The sequence below is a fragment of the Monodon monoceros genome, unplaced genomic scaffold, assembly GCF_005190385.1.
Source record: "Monodon monoceros isolate NGI ecotype Baffin Bay Population unplaced genomic scaffold, NGI_Narwhal_1 Super_Scaffold_3, whole genome shotgun sequence".
NCBI lineage: Eukaryota > Metazoa > Chordata > Mammalia > Artiodactyla > Monodontidae > Monodon > Monodon monoceros.
The window spans coordinates 75624343-75649535 of NW_021703780.1; the positions used below are offsets into that span (position 1 = coordinate 75624343).

A 25193-nucleotide genomic window follows, 5' to 3' on the forward strand; every position below is an offset into this window, starting at 1 on the left:
ACAAGATTGATTTCTGTGCTTTTGGGGCACCTGGTCTGTTTATAATTCCATAAGTGGACTATCATAATTCTGTCAGTAGACTTTCAGGCATTTCTACAAACATACTGTGTATATATGTTGGGGTAATATGTGTAGAGTGAGGTATTTGCATTTTGATAGTAAACATGCATAGGCTACTATTTTTTTTGTTAGTTGATATTCACATTTACACATCAATTTGCAAGTTCCTCATCCTATGCTTATTACCCGTTTGACACATACACCCACATACACACATCACACACTTACATACATCTTCTAGGAAGCAGACGAGCCTGCGCGTTAATACAAATCTGCAGAAAATCCCACTTGGGGCACATCTTTGAAATCTCTTACTTTCAAAATAGAGAACATTGTCCTTTCAGGTGGAACACTCGCCAAATCTAGGGGAATTCTATCTGTCCATGACATATGGTGTAGAAATGGAAATCACATCAGTATTTTGATGTACTTTTATTTAGAAGCTGTGAATGATTTTTGTCTTTGGAGAAATCCAAGATGTGTAAGCTAGGATCACCTGAAGATTTGTTTTAATATGCAGTGCTCTTAGATTGACTACCATATATATCAATAGATACACATAAAGTGCACATGCGCAGTCTTTCTGTGTGTACACATGCACGCAGATATGTGTATGCCTGATGTATATATACAGACAGTATGTTTAATAAAACCTTTTGCCATTTTGCTTTAACATGCAACCATTTAAAGTCAGCAGGTTAAGTATCCTTGAACCTAGAACGTTTGATCTTCCAATGAACCCGTGTAGCCAGACTTTCATTTATTATTAATTGGCTGCAACTCCATTATCTGTAGATCAAGCTACTTTATTGTGACACAACTGTAATTTCCTCTTCACCTGCACTGCTAACTCACTAGCTAGTAAAAATGGTACAAAAAGCAACTTCTTTAAGATGTTGTCTTTAAAGAAAATACTGTGCAAAATCCTCTAGTCCCTCCTCCCCCCCCCCGCCCCAACAGAGGTCAAGGAGAAATTTGTGCTTAGAAACGATTTTTTTGGGTCACATCTGCTGTCTGCAATATCTGGAAATGTACTGCAATATTCCTATCACCCAATCTTGTACTAGCTGGAGCACTGACGAAGGGGAACTAAAAATACAATATACTTGGTAAACATTTCATACAACAGAACTGAAGCTCATAACATAGAAAAAAAATCGTCATGCAAAATGTTATGCAACAATGTTATTTTGTGCTGACATTGAGGTTTGAAAATGTTGCATATGTCAGACAGAGCTAGACAAAAAAAAAAAAAAAAAAAAAATGTGGACACTGGGAAATAAATGCTCTCTTTTCGAGTCTCTCAAAACCTACAGTGTCAAACTCCAGAGTCTGAGCCTCAGGTTAGTATGCTAAACAAAATTTCCAGAGGAATGAACGAAAAAAGCAAACTAAACCAGAAAGCTGTCGAATAAAGGAAAGGTAGAAGTTTACAGTACTTGATTTGGGCCTAGGCATGCCTTTGAGCCTCTGATATAACATGCTGGTCTGCATGTGGGTGGGTGGAGAAGGCCCAGGAGGAGGGGGAGCTGCTCGGGTAGGTGAAGAGAGGTGGTAAAAAAGTAAAGAGACAAAGTGACTGTCACGAAGGATGACAATTAAGATGACAAATTCCGAGAAGAACAAACAAACAGGCAAAAACGATCAAACACGAATGGAGAGCTGCTGCTTCCTTGGCGTGACTGCAACGTTACAGAAGTGTGACGCTGTTTGACGAGGGACGGGACTCTTACCAGCACCCTCAGCACCACCGTACTGAGACACTCAGAAGCGGGATGCAAATCCTGGATGCCTTCATCCAGATGGATACGCATGAATGATGGTGGCGGCATCACTGACCGAAAGAAGATAGACGTTTTGTACAATAAAGAACACCTATATGTTAAGAGCTGCTTCCTCCTTCCAGGTGACCAGAAACAGCCCTCGATGTTGACATAATTGGAGGATCTGGCTTCTTATCCCCAGGATGTGACTTAACTTCCTATGGAATCTTGTACCTTCTACTTAAGCCTCTCTGTGCGTCAGCTTCCTCCTCTACAAATTGAGACTATTAACATCTTTTTTTGTGTACCTTGCAGGGTTGTGGATAAGAACAAACAAAACAGTGCATGGGATGGATCTCTGTAAAGCTTCAGGTGCCTACAAGTGTTCACTGTTATCTCCTACATTGTGAGAAGGCAGGAATTAATTGCTTTGCAAAAGCAGATGAAGAGCCGTTATTAGTTCAAGTGAGCTGGGGAATATTCTTGCTCCCTTTGTGGAATTTCAACGTGTCAAAATCTGTCATTTGGGGGGAAAAAAATGTGTGGTATCTGATTGTTTCCAGCCAGCTCATTTAATTATTTTCAACTTGGAGTTCTCATGGCTTTTATATTGTGGGTTGAATCATATATAAAAACTTGCCAGCTTATCAAATATGTTACTTGCTATTCCAAATGTTAGAATACGGTAATCAGTACTTGACCCATCTGTCATGTGGTTTACAATATCGGCACAGCAAACATCCTGTAACAATAGCCTCTCCTTCAACACAGGCACTGACACTACCAGCTTCCGCAATTCTCTTTAATGAGTGTCTCATTAACCTCAGACCTGGTCCTTTCTAATGGTCCTCGTTTATAGAGCAATCTGTATGGTGATTGCCACGTTTGCTTCTTGGTTTGCTTGAATTTTTCAACTGGGAGAATGCATTTTACTGCAGGCTTACAGGAAATGCAACTCTAGCACCATTAATTTAAAAAAAAATATGAGAAATAAGGATAAATATAATATTCTGGAAAAACCATCTCTTAAAAGCAAAAGTTCATGTCATTCTTTTCTTGTGGGATCACCTCAATGTTTGAAATGAAAGACCAAAAAAAAAAAAAAAAAGAAAAAGAAAAATGAAAAATCTATTCACTATTCTCCTCTTGCTTAAATCTTTTGTTTGGGAATGACTGTGTGTAAATAGAATTTTTAAAAAAATCAGTTTTAAATGACAGCTATATAAAGGAAGGCAACTACTAATCTCTTCTTTATAAAAAGGTACTCCACATTTTACGTTTTGTTAAAATCTGGTCTTCACCTATAGCTGGGCGGAAAGTTGGGTGCATCTCTGGTAACACCTTCTGGCTCTCTGAATGTGTATTACTTGAGTGTGCAATTCTTAGGGAAACTCCTCATTTATTCTTCCCAGATAACAGAACCTGTGTAAACCACTTGATATGGTGCTTTATAAAACAATGAAATGTCCCCAGGCTGAACCATAACCGGCGAGGCAGCAGATACATATTTCAGCTCAATGGGTCTTGATGAAAATTCGTAAAGGGATTCCCTCCTGCCAACTGTCTGTCCAGAATTCTGACAGTGAGGTTTGCCACCACAGAAAAACAAGCTCCCTATTTTTTTCCCCTCACAGAGCAAAACAAAAACATCATACCTTGGTTTCCAACTTCATTTACCCAATTACCATTGCTCATGTTTACACAATTAAATCTGCTTGGCTTCCAGAGAGGGAGTTAAATGTGACTGCAGAAAAATAAAAAGAGAATTCCTCTGCAGCCTCAGCTAAGCCAAGGAAGAGAGGCACCCGGGAGTGAGAGACTCTCCAACTAGCCCTTAAATAACCTGACCGTCTCTGTTCCAGCAAGTGGATTGCCAGTCCCTGAAATATCATATGAAAGATGGATATGGTTGATGGAAAGCCCACTTACAACCAAGTTCCAACCTATTTATGTGTTGCTGAAGACGCCAGTGTTTGTATTACACTATTACTAAAAATAACTAGCCTGGAGCAATTCACTAGGATTTGGGGGTAGGGGTGGATAAAAGCTAGAGTAGGAACAGAATGCTAAGCAGATAGCCACAACACGCTTTCCAGAGCACCCTGCCTCCCTCAAATGATGGCTCCACGGACCATACATTTAGCGCAGGGCTATGATTCAACATAATTTCTTTAGTGGGGCATGCCATCATATACACTTGATTCCCTGTATCTTCATCACTCTCTTTCAGAAGATTCCATCTTTAGGACAGTATAAACTATACGGTAATAAAGACCAGTGGATGAACCATGGATCGTTTTCGCTACTCTTTTCATTGCAACCATCTTTGTCTCTTCCCCATAAGGACATGGGCGGCATGGCCTGTCCATTCTATCTCTAACATGTCTCCTGATCTTATCTCCCACTGTACGAGATCATGTGCCCACACTCTTGCTGTGCGGGGGGTAGATATGCAACTCAAATCTCATCACCTCCACCTCAACTGTTGCTAAAGACTCCAAGCCAGCATTTAGTTCCTTCCGTCCCCTGTAGTTCACTGATCATGCAGCGTCCATGCTGATCTCCATAAAGCACACATCTGAACCCGTCATACTCCTGCTCAAAAGCCTTTAAGGGCCTTCCCTCCTCTCCCCACCAAAAAGAGTTATGCCTTCATAACACAGGCTCAACTCCTCTGTTGATACCTCTACTTGAACACTTATGGCCCCTTAATAATGGCCAATTATAGGTATGTTTGTCTTCCCCTAAGCCCAATGAATTCTTTATTTCTAGGGGCTAGAACAGTACCTGGCCCAGGGCATGTCCTCAAATATTGGTGGAAGAAAATCCTCAGTGGATCCTGCCCAATGGTGTGCTTTCATGGAAAACCAAATACTCTGTGGTTGCCATGTGCATAAAAACTATACAGCAACTTTTATCTCTTACCCAAAGCCCCTGGTTACTTAACAAATGCATTAAGCTGAATTGCTGAATAGTAAACATTATAACTCAAACCTCCAAGCCAGAGAACAACTTCAGGTGTCTTTATGTGATGAAAAAATGATTTAAGATAAATAAAATTATTTGTATTTAAATTAAAATAAATTATATCCACAAGAAAGAAATAATGCTATTATAATATTTTCTTTCTCCAATTTCGTATCTTTGTATCCCAAGTCAGGCTTTGTCCCTGAGACTGAGATGCTGCACCTAAAAAAAGTAAATTCTGGATAGACACAGTAGTGGACATCTCTTATCCTTGTATGTGCAGTCACCTTGCTCAGAAATGCCTCTCCTCCACTCCATGTGGGTCTAGTGGGAATGCAAGCAATAAATCCTACAGGGACAGTCATGTGAGCCAAGCCAGGCCAACCACAGCATCCCAACACCACCGTGGGTATTGTGATTGGCTCAGGGATTAACATGTGACCCTAGCTGGGCCAATGAGACTGTTCTCTGGAATTGTATATAGTTTCATAGGGAGGAAAGTTCTTTTTCCTCCAGAGTCATTGGCTAGGATAAAAAGCTGGTGCTATCTGTGGCTATGTTGCTCCCAACCTCTCCTACAATGACCCTCCGTCACATTAAAGAAGCCTGTCAACAGTTGGAGAGATCAAAACAAACTAAAAGTCTTTATTTCTCAGCCCAATCCCTCCATGCATTTCCTAGCTACCTAGGCCAAAGATGACCTTTCCTTGCTTAAGCTATTTAAGGTTGCTGTTGCTGTTGTTGTTGTTTTTGAGCACTTGCTCTAGCAAGAATACTGATTTAACAGTACTATTAAATATTCACCCAGCCCCCAAATAAACTTTCACATATATGGCCACAAGCTCTCTGGGACAGGATCTTGGGCCATCTGGAAGGGTGATGAGCAGAGGCAAACACTTCAACAAGGCCCAGGGACATCCCAGACAGTTCTTCTTGGGGAACCAGCCCTTTACCTCCATGACATCCTCCTCCCTGCCATGCATCAAAGACCCTGGCCTAGGTGAAATCCCCACGTGTTGCATTCCTGCAGCATCTTGCATCTCCCTCTACAGCACAGTCACCAGATGAAATTACTTGTTTTATGCCTGTGTTCTCCAGTTTATTTGGAGCTAGCTCCCCAAGGGGAGGGACCTCGGTTGCTTTTCCTCATTGCTCCCTCCCCTGGTGCCTGGCACAGGTCCTGGAACTTAGTGGGTGTTTAACAAATATATGTGGAACTATATTGCAATGTTTTATTTTGAAATTTATGATAAAGAGATAAATCAGCGCCTCTTCTATTCTGCTGACATCCAAACTGCAACCCCTGCCTCAGCAGCTTCAGCATCACCTGAGAGCTTGTCAGATTTCCAGGCTCCACACCAGATCTGCCAAATCAGAATCTACGTCTTAACAAGATCCCCAGAGATTTGTATAAGCATCAAATTTTGAGAAGCGTTGTTTTATATTCCATTTCTGAAATCAGATAATATGTCTATATTGCACATTTGGATTTGGAGGTTTCCTTTTAAATAACAATACACAAATAATAACATATAATTTTATGTTTATAATAATAACATATATAAAATTATACCTCTATAGACAGACAGATAGATAGATAGTAATGGGTGCTTACCATATGCCAGGCACTGTGTTAAGAGCTTTGCTTGGAATATGTGTTTTAATCTTTGCAACAACCCTTTGGGAGGAGGAACCATTATTAACCTCTTTGACAGAAGACAAAAGGGAGACCTAAACTCATTGGAGCCAAGACTGTGAGTTAAATTTTTGGTATAACAGATTCTGAGTGCTCAGGCTGGTCCTCGGGTACTGTCTTCTTGGAGCTGTATGTTTAGGATTCTAGCGTGCGGACGCCTGGCTTCTTCAGCTGTCACACTGGAAGCGAGGCCAGTTACTAAATTGTGAGTGGGGCCAGTATCTCTTGGCTAAAAGACAAGGCAGCCTGGTGGCAGGGGCTGGAGGGGAGCGGGTATGTGTGAAGGCCCTAAATACTGTGCAGGACCCCAGACTAGAGTCACTCACTGCCCATCTTATTTTGAAACTGGCTTCTTTTCTCTAAGCCTTGGTTTCCCCACCTGTCAAATGAAGCTTTGGGATTCAGGGATTACGAAACCCCTTCGTGGTGATATAATTTTATCATTAATAATCACAGGTGTTTCACAGTACAGAAGTTGAAAGTGTGGGCTTTGGAATTAGGCTTGTGTTCAAATTCTGTCTCTACAACTAACCAGCTATGAGGCCTTGGACCCAGTTTCTTAACATCTATTTCTATTTCTCTGTATTTCTACAGATAACAGAGTGATTTCTTATTTCATGGAGTGTAAGAGGCACATTTTAACATTTCTGAAATTGGAAGCATCTTACATTTGATGGTGTGTCACAATTTAGTTGGCAGCATTATTTTATTCTTAGGAGTACATAAATTAATGGTGTGTCTTATAATTGATGGCTTTTAGATTCAATGAAATATGGTAACAAAATACTTATCTCATAGAATTGTTGTGAAAATTAAATGAGATATGCATGTATCTACTTGGCACGTACTAAATTCTCAATAAATGACAGTTGTTATCATGATTATGATCGGCAGCATGTCTTTTTCTTTTCTGGTAGAAGAGACATTAGTTTCATATTTATTGATTCGTGGCATATTTTTAACACATCCTCTCTTCCTCCAAGATCTTCCTTGGTGAGAGTGTTTGAAACATGTTTCTCCTTGCCCTCCTCATTTTTTATAAAGTATAGATGAGATACTAGTCTACAGAATAATTTTGGCTTGGAAACCCTGATTTGTGTATCACTAAAACAAGAAGGATGAAAAGAAAAACATTTAGTCCCTCTGTATAAGATATGAAGCATGAGATGGTCCTCGATTTAGGATTTTAGGATGGCCTGGATCTTGCTGACATGGATTTGCCCTCACTGGTTTCTTGGGTGGGTGACTCCATACTGTGTGTGGTGAGTATCACAATCTTGCTTGTCCCCTTTTTCTCCTTCTACTGGACTTGAACCTATAAGAAGTCTGATGGAGATGGGAAAAAATACAGAAACTCAACACTACAGAATCTGCTTGGAAGTCCTTTGGATGGATTTGGCTTGCTCTAGAAGGTTTCTGTCACTTGGGAAGAAAAGAAAAATCTTCCGTTCCTTGGCAATCTCAGGGAATCTCAACTGTCCTCATAAGACTTCGCAGGGGAAAGATTTTGGCAATTATCTGGTCCCAGAAAGGACTGCTCTGTTTTTTGGTGGTCTTCCTGAATTAAAAGTTGTATACTTTTGAATGTATCCACTGAGTGAAAGGGTATTATCCAATTGCCCGTCACATTAGCTGGAAAGACTGCACGGTGGAAAGAGACAAAAAAAAAGCATGGTGTTTGAATTTAAATGATCTGGGTTCAAATCCTGCTGGAAAATGTCATTTATCCTTTCCAAATCTCAGCGTCCTCATCTGTAAGAGGGGCAATAATGAAGCACTCTCCATGGGACTAAGGTAAAGAATGAATCAGATCACCATGTAAAGTCCTTAGCACAGTGCTTGGGCCCATGGGTACACTGTCTGTCTGTCTATCTATCTATCTAATTTTGCAAATCCTTGCCATATTTGAAGGAAAAATTGTTTTATTTCAAGTTCCAGTAGAACTGTTCCGATGCTCATAAAATTATGCAAGTATTTAGCCAAGAACTGAGGCAAAACAGCAATAGTAGTGTAGACTTTCTCAGAGCTTGCTGGGTTCACAATGTGTGATGGTTTAAATGGAAATGTATTTAAAATAATAGAATTCAATTACAGGAGTCACAGCTTTTCTCTTGTAGAGTAACAGCCTTTTATATATTTTTTCTTGAGATACTGTAATTAAACTGAACATTTAATTTCTAATAATGCTACCAGACAGAAAGCATAAGCCCACCAAAATGCCATCTGCAGAGTCCCGGAGCCTTGCAAAACACAGCCTGACCGAAGGACTCTGCAGCTGTCTGTATTTCACCCCGATTTGTACATGTAACTCCAGCTGTGCCGGGCCACCTGCACGCATTCAGTTTTGCATACCTATCCAGCGATTCAGGCTTTGTTTCCCTCGAAGGAAATTGAAAAGGGAGGGGGAGGGTAAGAAAAAAGATGTAAAGATCGGGAAAGAAGTGATTATGATTTCGATTATGACTGAGATCTACTTTGCCAAGAAGAGGCCTTGGATGTACCAAGTTTCAAACGCAACTCTGCTTTGACCTTAACTTTTAGGTCCAGTTTTACTCTCTTCATCCTCCTGCATCCTTTCTCTCCATCCCAGCCAGTATGATTTTTCTGGAGTGCAAAACACCAAGCCGTCGTCCCCGTGCTTGAAGAGCTTTCAGTGGCTCTACATCACCTTTGGAAGTGAGACATGTGGGATTTTTCTTGCGAAAAATCTACATGCAAAAGTTGGTATAGGACTTCCCTGGTGGCACAGTGGTTGAGAGTCCACCTGCCGATGCAGGGGACACGGGTTCGTGCCTCAGTCCGGGAAGATCCCACATGCCGCGGAGCGGCTGGGCCCGTGAGCCATGGCCGCTGAGCCTGCGCGTCCGGAGCCTGTGCTCCGCAACGGGAGAGGCCACAACAGTGAGAGGCCCGCGTACTGCCAAAAAAAAAAAAAAAAAAGGTGGTACAAAGCCAGATGAAAACCCTTTGGACCATGGGAGACAGTCTGAACTCTGTATTATGATGGCACGTAAAGGTCTTGGAGATCTTGCCTCCTGCGTCTGTTGCCATTCTCAGCACCCACTCCTGCCATCATTTCACCCTGCTGTGCAGCCACATCGAATTATGGAGTAGTTCAGAGTGTGGCCTCTAACTGGCCTCAGATGCTGCCTCTGCTGACTTTTTTTTGTTTTTTTAACATCTTTATTGGAGTATAATTGCTTTATAATGGTGTGTTAGTTTCTGCTGTATAACAAAGTGAATCAGCTATACATATACATATATCCCCATATCTCCTCCCTCTCGCGTCTCCCTCCCACCCTCCCTATCTCACCCCTCTAGGTGGTCACAGAGCACGGAGCTGATCTCCCTGTGCTATGCGGCTGCTTCCCACTAGCTATCTATTTTGCATTTGGTAGTGTATATATGTCAATGCTACTGTCTCACTTTGTCCCAGCTTACCCTTTCCCCTCCCCGTGTCCTCAAGTCCATTCTCTACATCTGCGTCTTTATTCCTGTCCTGCCACTACGTTCTTCAGAACCATTATTTTGTTTTTTTTAGATTCCATATATATGTGTTAGCATACGGTATTTGTTTTTCTACTTCTGACTTACTTCACTCTGTATGTCAGTCTCTAGGTCCATCCAACTCACTACAAATAACTCAATTTCGTTTCTTTTAATGGCTGAGTAATATTCCATTGCATATATGTGTCACATCTTCTGTATCCATTCATCTCCCGATGGACACTTAGGTTGCTTCCATGTCCTGGCTATAGTAAACAGAGCTGCAAAGAACATTGTGGCACACGACTGTTTTTGAATTATGGATTTCTCAGGGTATATGCCCAGTAGTGGGATTGCTTGGTTGTATTGTAGTTCTATTTTTAGTTTTTTAAGGAACCTCCATACTGTTCTCCATAGTGGCTGTACCAATTTACATTCCCACCAACATTGCAAGAGAGGGTTCCCTTTTCTCCACACCCTCTCCGGCATTTACTGTTTGTAGATTTTTTGATGATGGCCATTCTGACCAGTATGAGGTGATACCTCATTGTGGTTTTGATTTGCATTTCTCTAATGATTAGTGATGTTGAGCATCCTTTCATGTGTTTGTTGGCAGTCTTTATATCTTCTTTGGAGAAATATCTATTTAGGTCTTCTGCCCATTTTTGGATTGGGTTGTTTGTTTTTTGATATTGAGCTGCATGAGCTGCTTGTAAATTTTAGAGATTAATCCATTGTCAGTTGCTTAATTTGCAAATATTTTCTCCCATTCTGAGGGTTGTCTTTTCGTCTTGTTTATGGGTTCCTTTGCTGTGCAAAAGCTTTGAAGTTTCATTAGGTCCCAGTTGTTTATTTTTGTTTTTATTTCCATTTCTCTAGGAGGTGGGTCAAAAAGGATTTTGCTGTGATTTATGTCATGGAGTGTTCTGCCTATGATTTCCTCTAAGAGTTTGATGGTGTCTGGCCTTACATTTAGGTATTTAAACCATTTTGAGTTTATTTTTGTGTATGTTGTTAGAGAGTGTTCTAATTTCATTCTTTTACATGTAGCAGTCCAGTTTTCCCAGCACCACTTATTGAAGAGGCTGTCTTTTCTCCATTGTATACTCTTGCCTCCTTTATCAAAAATAAGGTGACCATATGTGCATGGATTTATCTATGGGATTTCTGTCCTGTTCCATTGATCGATATTTCTGTTTTTGTGCCAGTACCACACTGTCTGGATGACTGTAGCTTTGTAGTATAGTCTGAAGTCTGGGAGCCTGATTCTTCCAGCTCCGTTTTTCTTTCTCAAGCTTGCTTTGGCTATTCGGGGTCTTTTGTGTTTCCACACAAACTGTGAAATTTTTTGTTCTACTTCTGTAAAAATGTCATTGGTAGTTGGATAGGGACTGCACTGAATCTGTAGATTTCTTTGGGTAGTACAGTCATTTTCACAATGTTGATTCTTCCAATCCAAGAACAAGGCATATCTCTCTATCTGTTTGTATCATCTTTAATTTCTTTCATCAGTGTCTTATAGTTTTCTGCATACAGGTCTTTTGGCTCCTTAGGTAGGTTTATTCCTAGATATTTTATTCTTTTTGTTGCAATGGTAAATGGGAGTGTTTTCTTGATTTCACTTTCAGATTTTTCATCATTAGTGTATAGGAATGCCAGAGATTTCTGTACATTAATTCTGTATCCTGCTACTTTACCAAATTCATTCATTAGCTCTAGTAGTTTTCTGGTAGCATCTTTAGGATTCTCTATGTATAGTATCACGTCATCTGCAAACAGTGACAGCTTTACTTCTCCTCTTCCGATTTGGAGTCCTTTTCTTTCTTTTTCTTCTCTGATTGCTGTGGCTAAAACTTCCAAAACTATGTTGAATAATAGTGATGAGAGTGGGCAACCTTGCCTTTTTCCTGATCTTTGTGGAAATAGTTTCAGCTTTTCACCATTGAGAGCGATGTTGGCTGTGGGTCTGTCATATATGGCCTTTATTATGTTGAGGTAAGTTCCCTCTATGCCTACCTTCTGGAGGGTTTTTATCATAAATGAGTATTGAATTTTGTTGAAAGCTTTTTCTGCATCTTGAGATGATCATATGGTTTTTCTCCTTCAATTTGTTAATATGGTTTATCACATTGATTGATTTGCATATATTGAAGGATCCTTGCATTCCTGGGATAAACCCCACTTGATCATGGTGTATGATCCTTTTAATGTGCTGTTGGATTCTGTTTGCTAGTATTTTGTTGAGGATTTTTGCATCTATGTTCATCAGTGATATTGGCCTGTAGTTTTCTTTTATTGTGACACCTTTGTCTGGTTTTGGTATCAGGGTGATGGTGGCCTCATAGAATGAGTTCGGGAGTGTTCCTCCCTCTGCTATACTTTGGAAGAATTTGAGAAAGATAGGTGTTAGCTCTTCTCTAAATGTCTGATAGAATTCACCTGTGAAGCCATCTGGTCCTGGGCTTTTGTTTGTTGGAAGATTTTTTTTTTTTTTTCCGTGGTACGTGGGCCTCTCACTGTTGTGGCCTCTCCTGTTGCGGAGCACAGCCTCCGGACGCGCAGGTTCAGCGGCCATGGCTCACGGGCCCAGCCGCTCCGTGGCATGTGGGATCTTCCTGGATCGGGGCACGAACCCGTATCCCCTGCATCAGCAGGTGGATTCGCAACCACTGCGCCACCAGGGAAGCCCTGGAAGATTTTTATTCAGTTTCAGTTTCAGGGCTTGTGATTGTTCTGTTTATATTTTCTATTTCTTCCTGATCCAGTCTTGGAAGGTTGCACTTTTCAAAGAATTTGTCCATTTCTTCCAGGTTGTCCTTTTTATTGGCATTTTATTGGCATAGAGTTGCTTGTAGTAATCTCTCGTGATCCTTTGTATTTCTGCAGTGTCAGTTGTTACTTCTCCTTTTTCATTTCTAATTCTATTGATTTGAGTCTTCTCCCTTTATTTCTTGATGAGGCTGGTTTATCAATTTTGTTTATCTTCTCAAAGAAACAGCATGTAGTTTTATTGATCTTTGCTATTGTTTCCTTCATTTCTTATTCATTTATTTCTGATCTGATCTTTATGATTTCTTTCCTTCTGCTAACTTTGGGGTTTTTTTGTTCTTCTTTCTCTAATTGCTTTACATGTAATGTTAGCTTGTTTATTTGAGATGTTTCTTGTTTCCTGACGTAGGACTGTATTGCTATAAACCTTCCTCTTAGAACTGCTTTTGCTGCATGCCATAGGTTTTGGGTTGTCATGTTTTCACTCTCATGTGTTTCTAGGTATTTTTTGATTTCCTCTTTGATTTCTTCAGTGATCTCTTGGTTATTTAGTAGTGTATTGTTTAGCCTCCATGTGTTTGTATTTTTCACAGATTATTTTCCTGTAATTGATATCTCGTGTCATAGCGTTGTGGTTGGAAAAGATACTTGATACAATTTCAATTTTCTTAAATTTACCGAGGCTTGATTTGTGACCCAAAATATGATCTATCCTGGAGAATGTTCCATGAGCACTTGAGAAGAAAGTGTAATCTGCTGTTTTTGGATGGAATGTCCTATAAATACCAACTAGGTCCATTTTGTTTAATGTATCATTGAAAGCTTGTGTTTCCTTATTTATTTTCATTTTGGATGATCTGTCCATTGGTGAAAGTGGGGTACTAAAAGTCCCCTACTATGATTTGTGTTACTGTTGATTTCCCCTTTCATGGCTGTTAACATTTGCCTTATGTATTGAGGTGCTCCTGTGTTGGGTGCATAAATATTTTTAATTGTTATATCTTCTTCTTGGATTGATTCCTTGATCATTATGTACTGTCCTTCTTTGTCTCTTGTAATAGTCTTTATTCTAAAGTCTATTTTGTCTTGATATGAGAATTGCTACTCCAGCTTTCTTTTGATTTCCATTTGCATGGAATATCTTTTTCCATCCCCTCGCTTTCAGTCTATACGTGTCCCTAGGTCTGAAGTGGGTCTCTTGTAGACAGCATATATATGGGTCTTGTTTTTGTATCCATTCAGCCAATCTATGTCTTTTGGTGGGAGCATCTAATCCATTCACGTTTAAGTTAGTTACCAATATGTATGTTCCTATTACCATTTTCTTAAATGTTTTGGGTTTGTTATTGTAGGTCTTTTCCTTCTCTTGTGTTTCCTGCCTAGAGAAGTTCCTTTAGCATTTGTTGTAGAGTTGGTTTGGTGGTGCTGAATTCTCTTAGCTTTTGCTTGCCTGTAAAGGTTTTAATTTCTCCATCGAATCTGAATGAGATCCTTGCTGGGTAGAGTAATCTTTGTTATAGGTTTTTCCCTTTCATCACTTTAAATATGTCCTGCCATTCCCTTCTGGCATGCAGGGTTTCTGCTGCAAGATCAGCTGCTAACCTTATGAGGATTCCCTTGTATGTTAGTTGTTGCTTTTCCCTTGCTACAATTTAATTGTAGTTAATTTTTGGTAGTTTGATTAATATGTGTCTTGGCATGTTTCTCCTTGGATTTATCCTGTATGGGACTCTCTGCACTTCCTGGACTTGTTTCACTATTTCCTTTCCCATATTAAGGAAATTTTCAACTATAATCTCTTCAAATATTTTCTCAGTCCCTTTCTTTTTCTCTTCTTCTTCTGGGACCCCTATAATTTGAATGTTGGTGCACTTACTGTTGTCTCAAAGGTCTCTGAGACTGTCCTCAATTCTTTTCATTCTTTTTTAAAATTCTGCTCTGCAGTAGTTATTTCCACTATTTTATCTTCCAGGTCACTTATCCATTCCACTGCCTCAGTTATTCTGCTACTGCTTCCTTCTAGAGAATTTTTAATTTCATTTATTGTGTTGTTCATCATTGTTTGTTTGCTCTTCAGTTCTTCTAGGTCCTTGTTAAATGTTTCTTGTATTTTCTCCATTCTATTTCCAAGATTTTGGATCATCTTTACTATTATTACTCTGAATTCTTTTTCAGATAGACAGCCTATTTCCCTCTTCATTTATTTAGTCTGGTGGGTTTTTACCTTGCTCCTTCATCTGCTGTGTATTTCTCTGTCTTCTCATTTTGCTTAACTTACTGTGTTTGGGGTCTCCTTTTCACAGGCTGCAGGTTTGTAGTTCTCATTGTTTTTGGTGTCTGCTCCCAGTGGGTAAGGTTGATTCAGTGGGTTGTGTAGGCTTCCTGGTGGAGGGGACTAGTGTCTGTGTTCTGGTGGATGAGGCTGGATCTTGTCTTTGTGGTGGGCAGGACTGCATCCGGTGCTGTGTTTTGGGCTGTCTGTGACCTTATTATGATTCTAGGCAGCCTCTCTACTAATGGGTGGGGTTATGTTCCTGTCTTGCTAGTTGTTTGGCATAGTGTGTCCAGCACTGTAGCCTGCTGGTCATTGAGTGGAGCTTGGTGTTAGCATTGAGATGGAGATCTCTGGGAGAGGTCTCGCCATTTGATATTACGTGGGGCCGGGAGGTCTCTGGTGGACCAGTGTCCTGGACTCTGCTCTCCCACCTCAGAGGCTCAGATCTGACACCGGCCAGAGCACCAAGACCCTGTCAGCCACATGGCTCAGAGAAAAAGGGAGGAAAAAAAGAAAGAAAGAAAGAAAATAAATAAAATAAAGTTATTAAAATAGAAAAAAATTATTAAAAATAAAGAAGTAAAAAAGTAATTAAAAAAAGAGAGAGAAAGAAAGAAGAGAGCAACCAAACCAAAAAACACATCCACCAATTATAAGCAGAGCTAAAAACTATACTAAAAAACAAACAAACAAAAAAACTGGACAGCCAGAACCCTAGGACAAATGGCAAATGCAAAGCTATACAGACAAAATCACACAAAGCATACACATACACACTCACAAAAAGAGAAAAAGGAAAAAAATATATATTTACAAAAAAAAAGGAAGAGAGCAACCAAATCAATAAACAAATCTAACAATGATAATAAGCTCTAAATACTAAACTAAAATAAACATAAAAGCAGAAACAAATTAGATGCAGAAAGCAAACCCCAAGGCTATAGTTGCTCCCAAAGTCCACCGTCTCAATTTTGGGATGATTCGTTGTCTGTTCAGGTGTTCCACAGACGCAGGTACATCAAGTTGACCGTGGAGATTTAATCTGCTGCTCCTGAGGCTGATGGGAGAGATTTCCCTTTCTCTTCTTTGTTTGCACAGCTCCTGGGGGTCAGCTTTGGATTTGGCCCTGCCTCTGCGTGTAGGTCGCCTGAGGGCGTCTTTTGGGAGGTCTGAGGTCTTATGCCAGCATTCAGTAGGTGTTCCGTAGGAGTTGTTCCACATGTAGATGTAGTTTTGATGTATTTGTGGGGAGGAAGGTGATCTCCATGTCTTATTCCTCCACCATCTTGAAGGCCTGCCCAACTATTTTTCTTTTTGTTCTTTTTTTTTCCCCTGAGGACCTTGGCGCTGACCACATCATGCACCCAGGCCGTCACATGCCTGGGCACCCCAGCCCTGCTCACTCTTAAGAAGACTCTAGCTTCACTTAATCTTCTAGGAGTGTGTTATTTAACGTCTCCATATCTCAGTTTGCTCATCTCTAAAATGGGAATAATAGTAGTAGCTACCTCAGAAGGGGTTTTGAGGATTAAATGAGTGAATATACATAAAGTACTGAGAGTTGTACCTGGCGTGTAATACACAATTAATAAGCTTTAGCTATTTTTATTAACTCTATGGTTTTATGTATTTGCACATATTACTCTCTTTATCTAGGGTGCCTCTCCACTTTCCAATCCCACCTCCTTTGCACTGATTCTATTTCATCTTTCAAGACGAAGTCCAAGCTTGCCATTCTTGGGAAGACTTCCACGGTTTTTGACAAGGCCCTCTTACATACAACTCTATACCAATCAGTGTTGCTGCATACTGAATTTGTAATTTACACTTATGCACCTATTTACATATGCTCTGTAAGGGTAACAGCTGTTTCCTCTTGTTTACATAGTCCCTGGCTTTTACCACTGTACCTGGCACATGGTAGTCTCCCACTAAGCACTTGTCTAATGAATGAACGAATGAATGAGTGAATGAATAAATGAACACCTTTCCTTCCAGGGAGAAAAAGGCCTGTATGCCTTGAACACAGGTTTTTGAGTCTTCAAATACTTATTGCTAGCCTGGTGCTTGGAGTGTGCTCAAAAATGCTTTCTGAACTGACTGGAAATGCATTTAATTCTAATCGGATGATAATTATCTTTGGAGAATCCTTTAGACTTTAAAACCATGATCCATACTATGTATTTATTAAAGTTTTAAGTTCGAGCTTTCCTCAAAATATACTCAGAAGTTTGGGGACCAAACAAGAAGGAAATTGCCTAAGCCAGAAAACATTTAAGGGCTTTCCTCTCGTGAAACTTCTAGCAATGGCCCCTGTTTAGCCACCTGTGCGTGCATCCTGCCTCATCACGTGATACATACAAGAACAACACGGACACAACTCCTCTCTGCCTTGGCCGAGAAACATTCATCAAAGAACACAAACTTCTCAATAGGGCAGAAAACAGGAAAAAGAAACGAAAAACAAAGAGGAAGATTAGTTTGCTTCAGTCACTGTTTTTTTTAAAAAAGCACATGAGGCCAAATCACTGGAATCCTGAAACCAAAGATGAAATGAAGCTCCACAGCAAACCAGGGTTCTGTTCCTTCAAAACTTATGCCTTTACAGAAATTCTGCTCTATAGAGGTCAACATCTAGTGGGCATGAGATGTAGTTAGACAGCACAAATTAACTCCTTAAGTATTACTGCAACTCCACATCAGTCTTTGGGAGTACATACATTAAGGAGCTATTAAAAAACAAAAACAGAAACAAAAACTAAATATAACTCAACAGTCCTGATGGTTTATAATGCATATACAATTGGTTCACCTGCGTCCTTTTGATTCTCTATTTGAAAGAGAAAGCACGACAAGGAGAGAAGAGAAAGAGAAACAAGAACACATATGCAAGGATTAATGAGCAAGTGAACCAAAATGCCCCCCACTTATGTGTGATACATGATATTGGAAGGAAAAAGTTGCCCTTGAGTTCCCACCGCCCAGAAGTGTGGGGTCAATGCTGCACAAATAGAAAATTAGTCAAATTAAGTTTAATGTGAAATCAAGCTGTGACACATACATGAACTCTCCAAGTGACAACTAAGTCATACGTTCTAGCCAGAGCTTAGAGGACGAGGACAACTCCAAATCTCCAGAAAGAACAAGAAAAAGCTTCCCAGTTTCCGAGAACAGACAGGAGGCATATAAGATCTAACTTTTACAGAGAACGGACCACCCTGTGTGATCTACCCACAACAGTTTGACATCTTAAACATGGAAAAGAAAGCACGGTTTGGCCCCAACTGTCCTTTATCTGACACCTAACACATTGCTCCCCACCTAGCTGCTACCTTTTGATTGTGTACCAGTGACAAGCACCTTACAAATTGGGGTTACACACAAGCAAAGTAAAAATGCATTCAGGTCACAGACAGAGAATAACTGAAAAACTTACAGACAAATCTGAGTTTATCACAAACAAATGGCTTAATTGTCTAACCTGTGTTAGGCTGATAAAAGTGACTGGACTTCTCACACTGGGTTTCACAGACAGAATCAACAGACAAGCCAATGCTAAAAAACTTGAAGCAAGGAGAGTGAGTTGGTTTGGATCTGAATTTTCTTGAAATAATGAAAACAGAAAGAGTGAAGACAGCATGGCGAGGAGGTGGTAGGTACTCACGAATGGTTAAATCCATCACTTGGGAGGCCAAGCAGAAGACAGGATGCTCATACATTTCTCTCTTTTTCCCTATAAAAGAGGATTTGGGCATGCAAGAGGCTTAGGTCAGAGGTCAAGAGGTTATAGGTCATAGGTTAGAGGAAAACGTTACATTAGCTCAAAGGAAAATAGCCACAGAATATTTTGGGATAAACACAGGATAAAAGAAAAAGGAGTTTCCAAATTGGAGATCTACTGGATTAACCATTCAGCATGCCGTGAGTCACGAGAGAGATTGTGACCATGATTTTACACGTCTCTTTAGAATTATTTGCAAGAATACAATGACCGAAAACATCATGAATAAAGGGAAACAGAATTTCATTGATTGAAGGCTCCAAGATACTAAGGATTTCAGACTTTAGTATCTAAGGCTCTTGAGGTATTTCTTCATAAACATAGTCTCCAGCAATATTACTACAACTTCTTTCCAACATTCTCAGGGAACTAAGCTGTTAATGGTCACAGAGAATCTCAAATGTCAAAATGCAAGATTTCTTTGCTGGGGGTAGGATCAGAACCTTGTAAAAGAAAGTTGTCTGGTAGTAATATATTTAAAGCTGCCATGTCTCAGCCTATGGTGGACTATGTTCATGAAAGAAAACCTGATACATGCAGCCAGAGGATGTTGGGTTGTCTGAATTAACAATCCCAGCATGCTTTGAAATTGGTGTCACAGCCACTTTTGCAGGGTTAACGTCAAAAAGTGGCTGAGCCAATCACGGACAAGGAAGGAGAGAAGCGGAAGAGAGCAGGTAGTGTGGAATGAGGTACTTCTCTGAAAAGAGAGTTGGAAAAAAAAGATTGGTTTCTTCAAAGAACCCCCAGCCCTAAAAGTCACAGTGCAAAAGATAATTAACACAACCAAGAAGAATTGAGGCACAAAAGGAAATTACAGACCAGCTGATCTACTTCAGAAATGAATGCATTTTTACTTACAGATCTTAAAGTTTGTTTTTGGATATATTTATCTGAAAGAAGAGAGCAGATCTTACCAAAAGACTAGTCATAGCTAGACCAAGACCTACACATGAGGCAGCAGACGTGGCAACAGAACGTTTCTTGCTCCCATCCCATCCCTGGCCTGGCCTGGCCTAGAATTACTAGGTACCCGGTTGACTTTAACAAATACAACCAATCATTATGTCCTGGGAAGGTAAATGCTGGAATCATTATTTGCTAATATAGCCCTTTAACGATCTCCTTGTTCCTCTATTTTTGTCACTCATTACCAAGTCAAGAGTTGATAAACATCCTTTTAGTGCCCAATTCTTAAGTGTTTCTCCCTGGATGCATAGCAACGAATTCATTACCACTGGTACACAATTTGCATTGTCAGACAGACAAAATTGCGAGAAGGAGGACATGGAATGTACAGAACACTGCGCATTTGACAATGACCTTAACCTAATTCTCTAAGGAAACAAGGACTTTGGCAGGGTAAGTGATGGGGTTTTGCTAATTGATTAGGTCTCTCTTATTTTTTCTTTTCCCAGTCATGTCCTGAAGGCAGACTATGGGTATTTGCTGGTTTTGTTTGGGTGTTTCACATGAGAGAACATCAGATTCCAGAATGCGGACACATTGAGTTTTGCACACAGAACTTCCACATTTATACACTTACACCACGGTCAAGTTGGGTGTGGTTTTCAAATCACCCTATAGCAGCCAACAGGGTAACAATGAGAAGTGATTAATACCTTTGCAAATGAACAGGTCCCAAAGAACCATATCTTCTCAAGTAGAGTGGACTCAAAGTGCCTTTGGGCGATTACTTGGTCATTAGTGACCACTTCCCTAAAACTTGAGAGGGCAGTGACAACAACCATCCTAGGTTTGGAGTAACAAGATTGAATAAGATCTAAAGCAAACCAGGAGCCATCAGAGACAGCCGAATACTAACCTGCCATCAAGTTTGAAAAGCTACCGAGAGACAAGATATGTTCAAGAGAGCAGCAAGAGTTAGGCAAAACCTTGATGTTGCTTTATTCAGTTCCTGTTTTACTTCCAATGCTATCAACAGTGGACAACAAACTGTTTAGTTTTCCTCTATTTAAAGAAGGTAGCCACCCTACAGAACTCTTTCATAGAAAAACATTAGCCACAGAGCAAAGTCAGGGCCAACACAGCCTCTTGGAAGGACCTTAGTTGTCTGATAACATCCTATATTCAAAATCCTTCCCTACAAAGACCGTTTCCTGAGACCCTGTGCCTTCAGTCATTTATGTGGCCACAGCTGAGGAAGCTATCCCATTTCAAGTGCTTTCAAGTTTCAGCTTAACATACAGAGATGGGCCACTGTTTTCTGGTGCCCGTCAGAAAAGAGAGAGACTTCCCTAGGGAGGCATACCAAAATTTAAATTAAAAATTGGGGGCAGAAGGGGGCCTTACCTTCGATTTTGGCATACTCTGACAGCCGAGAATAGTTGACTAAAGCAGCCTGCTCTAGACATTTACGGATGACTGTTTTTACCTCCTCTTGTGGTACTGGGGTAACAATATCTTTCATCAAGACCTATAGGTGGAAAAATTAGGTTCTTAAGATGGTTCAACGAAATGTGTTACTCATTCACGTTTAAAGAATTCAGTTTAAAATTAGTTGTGAATGCCTCTTTGCAACTTAACATAGATTGAGTGCCATTGTTAAAGAGAAAATAAAAAATTCCAGTGCACAGTTAGGATGTCAAAGCTTGTCCATGAATCATGGAAGGGCAAGGAGCATATCTTCAATATATCCTAACTATTTGAGAGTCTGGAGATAAAATATCTAGAATTTTGGCAATTTCTTCATATTTATTCTGGTATTTGATGAATGGTAAACAAATCCTTTAGAAATGACAATCTAGGCCATTCAACCACAATATTTAATTACCATGATGTTTATGTCTCTGTGTGTATATCATTTGTCTTTTACTTTCATTCTTACCCTTTCCAAGAGTGAGAGGGTAGCTTTCAAAGCACCTTCAGGTCGACCAAATGGAAAGCAATACCTAAAAAAGACAGAAAAATGTTCAGGTTGCCTGAATCAATTACATTTTAGAATGAAATATGCTGTAACTTGATTCCTATGGCAACTCCCTCTCAGGAACAGAAAATGCTTTTTATTTTGTCACGTTGTGTTATGCTAATCTGAATTCACACCATATATGTGTGTATATAATGTATATATGTGTATGTGTGAATAATGACTAAAGAGAGACTCTGCAAATGTCTGCAGCAGAAAAGAATATTTCCAGTGATGACATAAGGCTCTGTTTGGATTTCTGTTGTGAAGGAGAACCATTTGTTAGCTCAAATGTGACCTTATATATAATTATTGAGACCAGACTGGCATTAAACAATATTAGTTGAAACAGGCTAAAATTCAAACACACTTACCTAAATCCCCAGAGGATTAATATAGGAAATACAGGAGTGTATTTTGAGCAAATTCATGATGCTACTAATTGTCCTTCCTTGATTGTAGTTTTTAATTGTTATTTGATCTTTTTCTATTGGCAATGTATCTAGCATAGAGTGTATGACCAGTAAAGATTTATCCAGGAGGTTTTTGATGGCACAGATGGTACCTATGTCAGGTACCACTAAGAGCTCTAGTAACTATTTCAGGCTGTCATAAGCCTTTCAAGACACTCTTCCTCATCCTCCCAGACTATCCTATGTATGTATGCCATTTCTTTCACTTGCTGGCTGAGGGGCCGGGGGCAAGTTACTTAACTTCTCTCAACCTCGGTTTACTCCTTGTTTCAATGGGAATTACAATAACTACCTTACAAATTGTCCTGAGAATAAAAAAAAAAAATGAGTTCATTCTTACCCAGCTTCTAGTTCCCTGTGCAGTGCGCAGGAAGCATTTAATAAATAGGAACTATTTACTACACTATTATAAAAGCTCTTACTATTGATGAGCTCCTATTCCAAGATCTCTGGGTTCAAAACCACCAGTGCAGCATTAAAAATATCTAATTGACTCTAAGGGAGAAGTGGGCTGTGTGGTGCTAAGGCTCAAGCCCAGACCCGCGAGCTGTCTCGAGAGTGTGGGCAAGTGCATGATCAGTCTGTCAAGGCTGAACCAAGATTCTTTCTTTCCCCACATAGCCCACTAGTCCTGTTTTCAGGTAACGGAGAAGGTGGGGGTGCTCTTCTGGGTACCACTGCCTTCCTTCCCTATGAGAACTGATTCACAGGAGTTTTCACTGTTGTATTTAAAAACCTTGAAGAAGCGTCAAATTCAACATTTTAGTAGATTTTTTAGATAGATTGATGATCAGGGTCAGCTTACACGAAGAGGGCTTTGTTCTTTCAGTGGAAATAAAATGAACTTAAGATTTCAAAGTCTCCTGGATATTGGGGAACACTGTCTTGGTTGGCTTTTTCATTCAGCGATTTCTTTCTTATTTTTTTTTACTGAAGTATAGTTGGTTTACAGTGTTGTGTTAGTTTCGGGTATATAGCAAACTGATTCAGTTATATATATATAATATATATATATTACATATATTCTTTCTCAGATTCTTTTCACTTATAGGTTATTAAAAAATATTGAGTATAGTTCGCTGTGCTATCCAGTAGGTCCTCATTCAGCTATTTCTAATATTTAGTGTGTCTCTGAGAGATTTACAGTTTTAGAAAATCAAGCCCTTAATTTGCCCCTCCCCAGTCTCATCCTCCTAAAAAGCCCTTTAACCCCAGATCCTTACCTAAAATGTGTAATCTGATTTTCCAACAGAACTCGGAGTCTCTCTTTGATTTCTTCAAAACGTTCCTTTTCTTCAACAGTCACAGTTCCAATTCCATCAGGCCTAAAAGAAGACATGTCATGAGGTGACGGGAACCTCATACGCTGACACCATCAAATCAGATCTCTAGCAGGAGGAAACTATCCATTTTAGAAGAACAACTGCAGTGATCGATGTGACTTGAGGAGAAGTCCTGCTTTTCAGTGCCAGCGACTAGAGGGGATGGGGTATTTTGAGGTTATCATTTGGAGACATTTGCAGAACTGTTGCTCATTTATTGTGAAATGGTAAAATGTACAAAGGGGTGGCTTGCAGGTTAAAGCCAACCTCTAGACCTGCTCTGTTTGGCTCACAGCCTTTTGCAATTTTGAACTGCTTGCCAACATTTTTTACATTAGGAAAGTTTTATGATACAATTCTCTCACAAATTTGGAACAGCTGGCATTAATTGGAGAGGGGCAACAAACAGCTTCTTCCTTAGCTGGGGCAGGCACTCTCCGGGTCCATATCTCTAATTTACATTACCTGTCTCTCTTGTGGGCACTTATGTTTGGGACTCCTGAACTATGCACACAAACTCCTATGAAAACCAGGAGTCCTGTAAGTGTCTATATTTCCCAGAGGTAAATGCTGTTAAATGACTCACTTTCCAGCTTATAATTACAGATGTTCGGATTAATTTCACCACTCATGTATTAACTAAACAACAAATTACAAGACATTGTACAAATTACAAGACCTTGATGAAAGAAATTGAAGAAAACTCAAATAAATGGAAAGATATCTTGTGTACATGGACTGGAAGAATTAATATAGTTAACATGTTTGTACTACCCAAAGCCATCTATAAATTCTATGCAATCCCTATCAAAATTCCAATGGGATTTTTTTCACAGAACTAGGAAAAAAATATCCTAAAATTTGTAAGGAACCACAAAAGCCCCAAATAACCAAAGGAATCCTGAGAAAGAACAAAGTTGGAGGCGTCGCAATTCCTGAATTCAAACTATATTACAAAGCTGTAGTTATCAAAACAGTATGGTACTGGCATAAAAACAAACATATAGACCAATGGAACAGAGTTGAGAGCCCAGAAATAAACCCTTGCATGTATGGTCAACTAATATTTGACAAGGGAGCCAAGAATACTCAATGGGGAAAGGATAGTTTCTTCGATAAGTGGCAATGGGAAAACTGGATATCCACATGCAAAAGAATAAAATTGGATCCTTATCTTAGAACATTCACAAAAAAGAACTCAAAATGGATTAAGGACTTAAATGTAAGACCTGAAGCTGTAAAAATCCTAGAGTGAAATATAGAGGAAAAGTTCTTTGACATTGGTCTTGGCAATACTTTTTTGGAATATGACACCAAAGCACAAACAACAGAAGCAAAATAGACAAGACAAAAAAAGTGACACTCTAGCAAACTGAAAAGCTTCTGCATAGCAAAATGTAAAGACAACCTACAGCTGCCTAACATCTAAAGCTGGATTTCTCACTTAATAGTTTGTGACTTCTTTGAGACTCAGTTTCCTTGTCTATCAAACAGGGATAAAAACAGTCCTTCCTGAGGGTTTCTATAAGGGTTAATTAGCACATGGAACATGATAACACATACAAATCCCCTGGCACATAAGTGCTCAATAAATGTTTGCTATTGTTATTGCCAAAAAAAAAAGAGACAACCTATGGAATGAGATAAAATATTTGCAATCCATCTATTTGATAAG

General features: G+C 39.7%; 1 protein-coding gene across 16 annotated transcripts in view; it reads right to left on the minus strand.

The window, feature by feature from the left end:
• The window catches only part of CADPS (calcium dependent secretion activator), a 479603-nt gene that overhangs the window by 103669 nt on the left and 350741 nt on the right, over positions 1 to 25193 (minus strand). For 8 of the 16 annotated variants that reach the window (XM_029242782.1, XM_029242791.1, XM_029242797.1 and 5 more), the window contains 4 exons: positions 23420 to 23521; positions 21646 to 21709; positions 21111 to 21234; positions 16660 to 16677 (listed from right to left, as the gene is read on the minus strand). In XM_029242782.1, the coding sequence (XP_029098615.1) occupies positions 16660 to 16677; positions 21111 to 21234; positions 21646 to 21709; positions 23420 to 23521 (308 nt within the window). Of the gene's footprint in view, positions 1 to 16659; positions 16678 to 17828; positions 17847 to 18680; positions 18750 to 21110; positions 21235 to 21645; positions 21710 to 23419; positions 23522 to 25193 lie in introns of all 16 variants that reach the window. The other 8 variants (XM_029242794.1, XM_029242796.1, XM_029242789.1 and 5 more) reach the window with 3 other exon arrangements.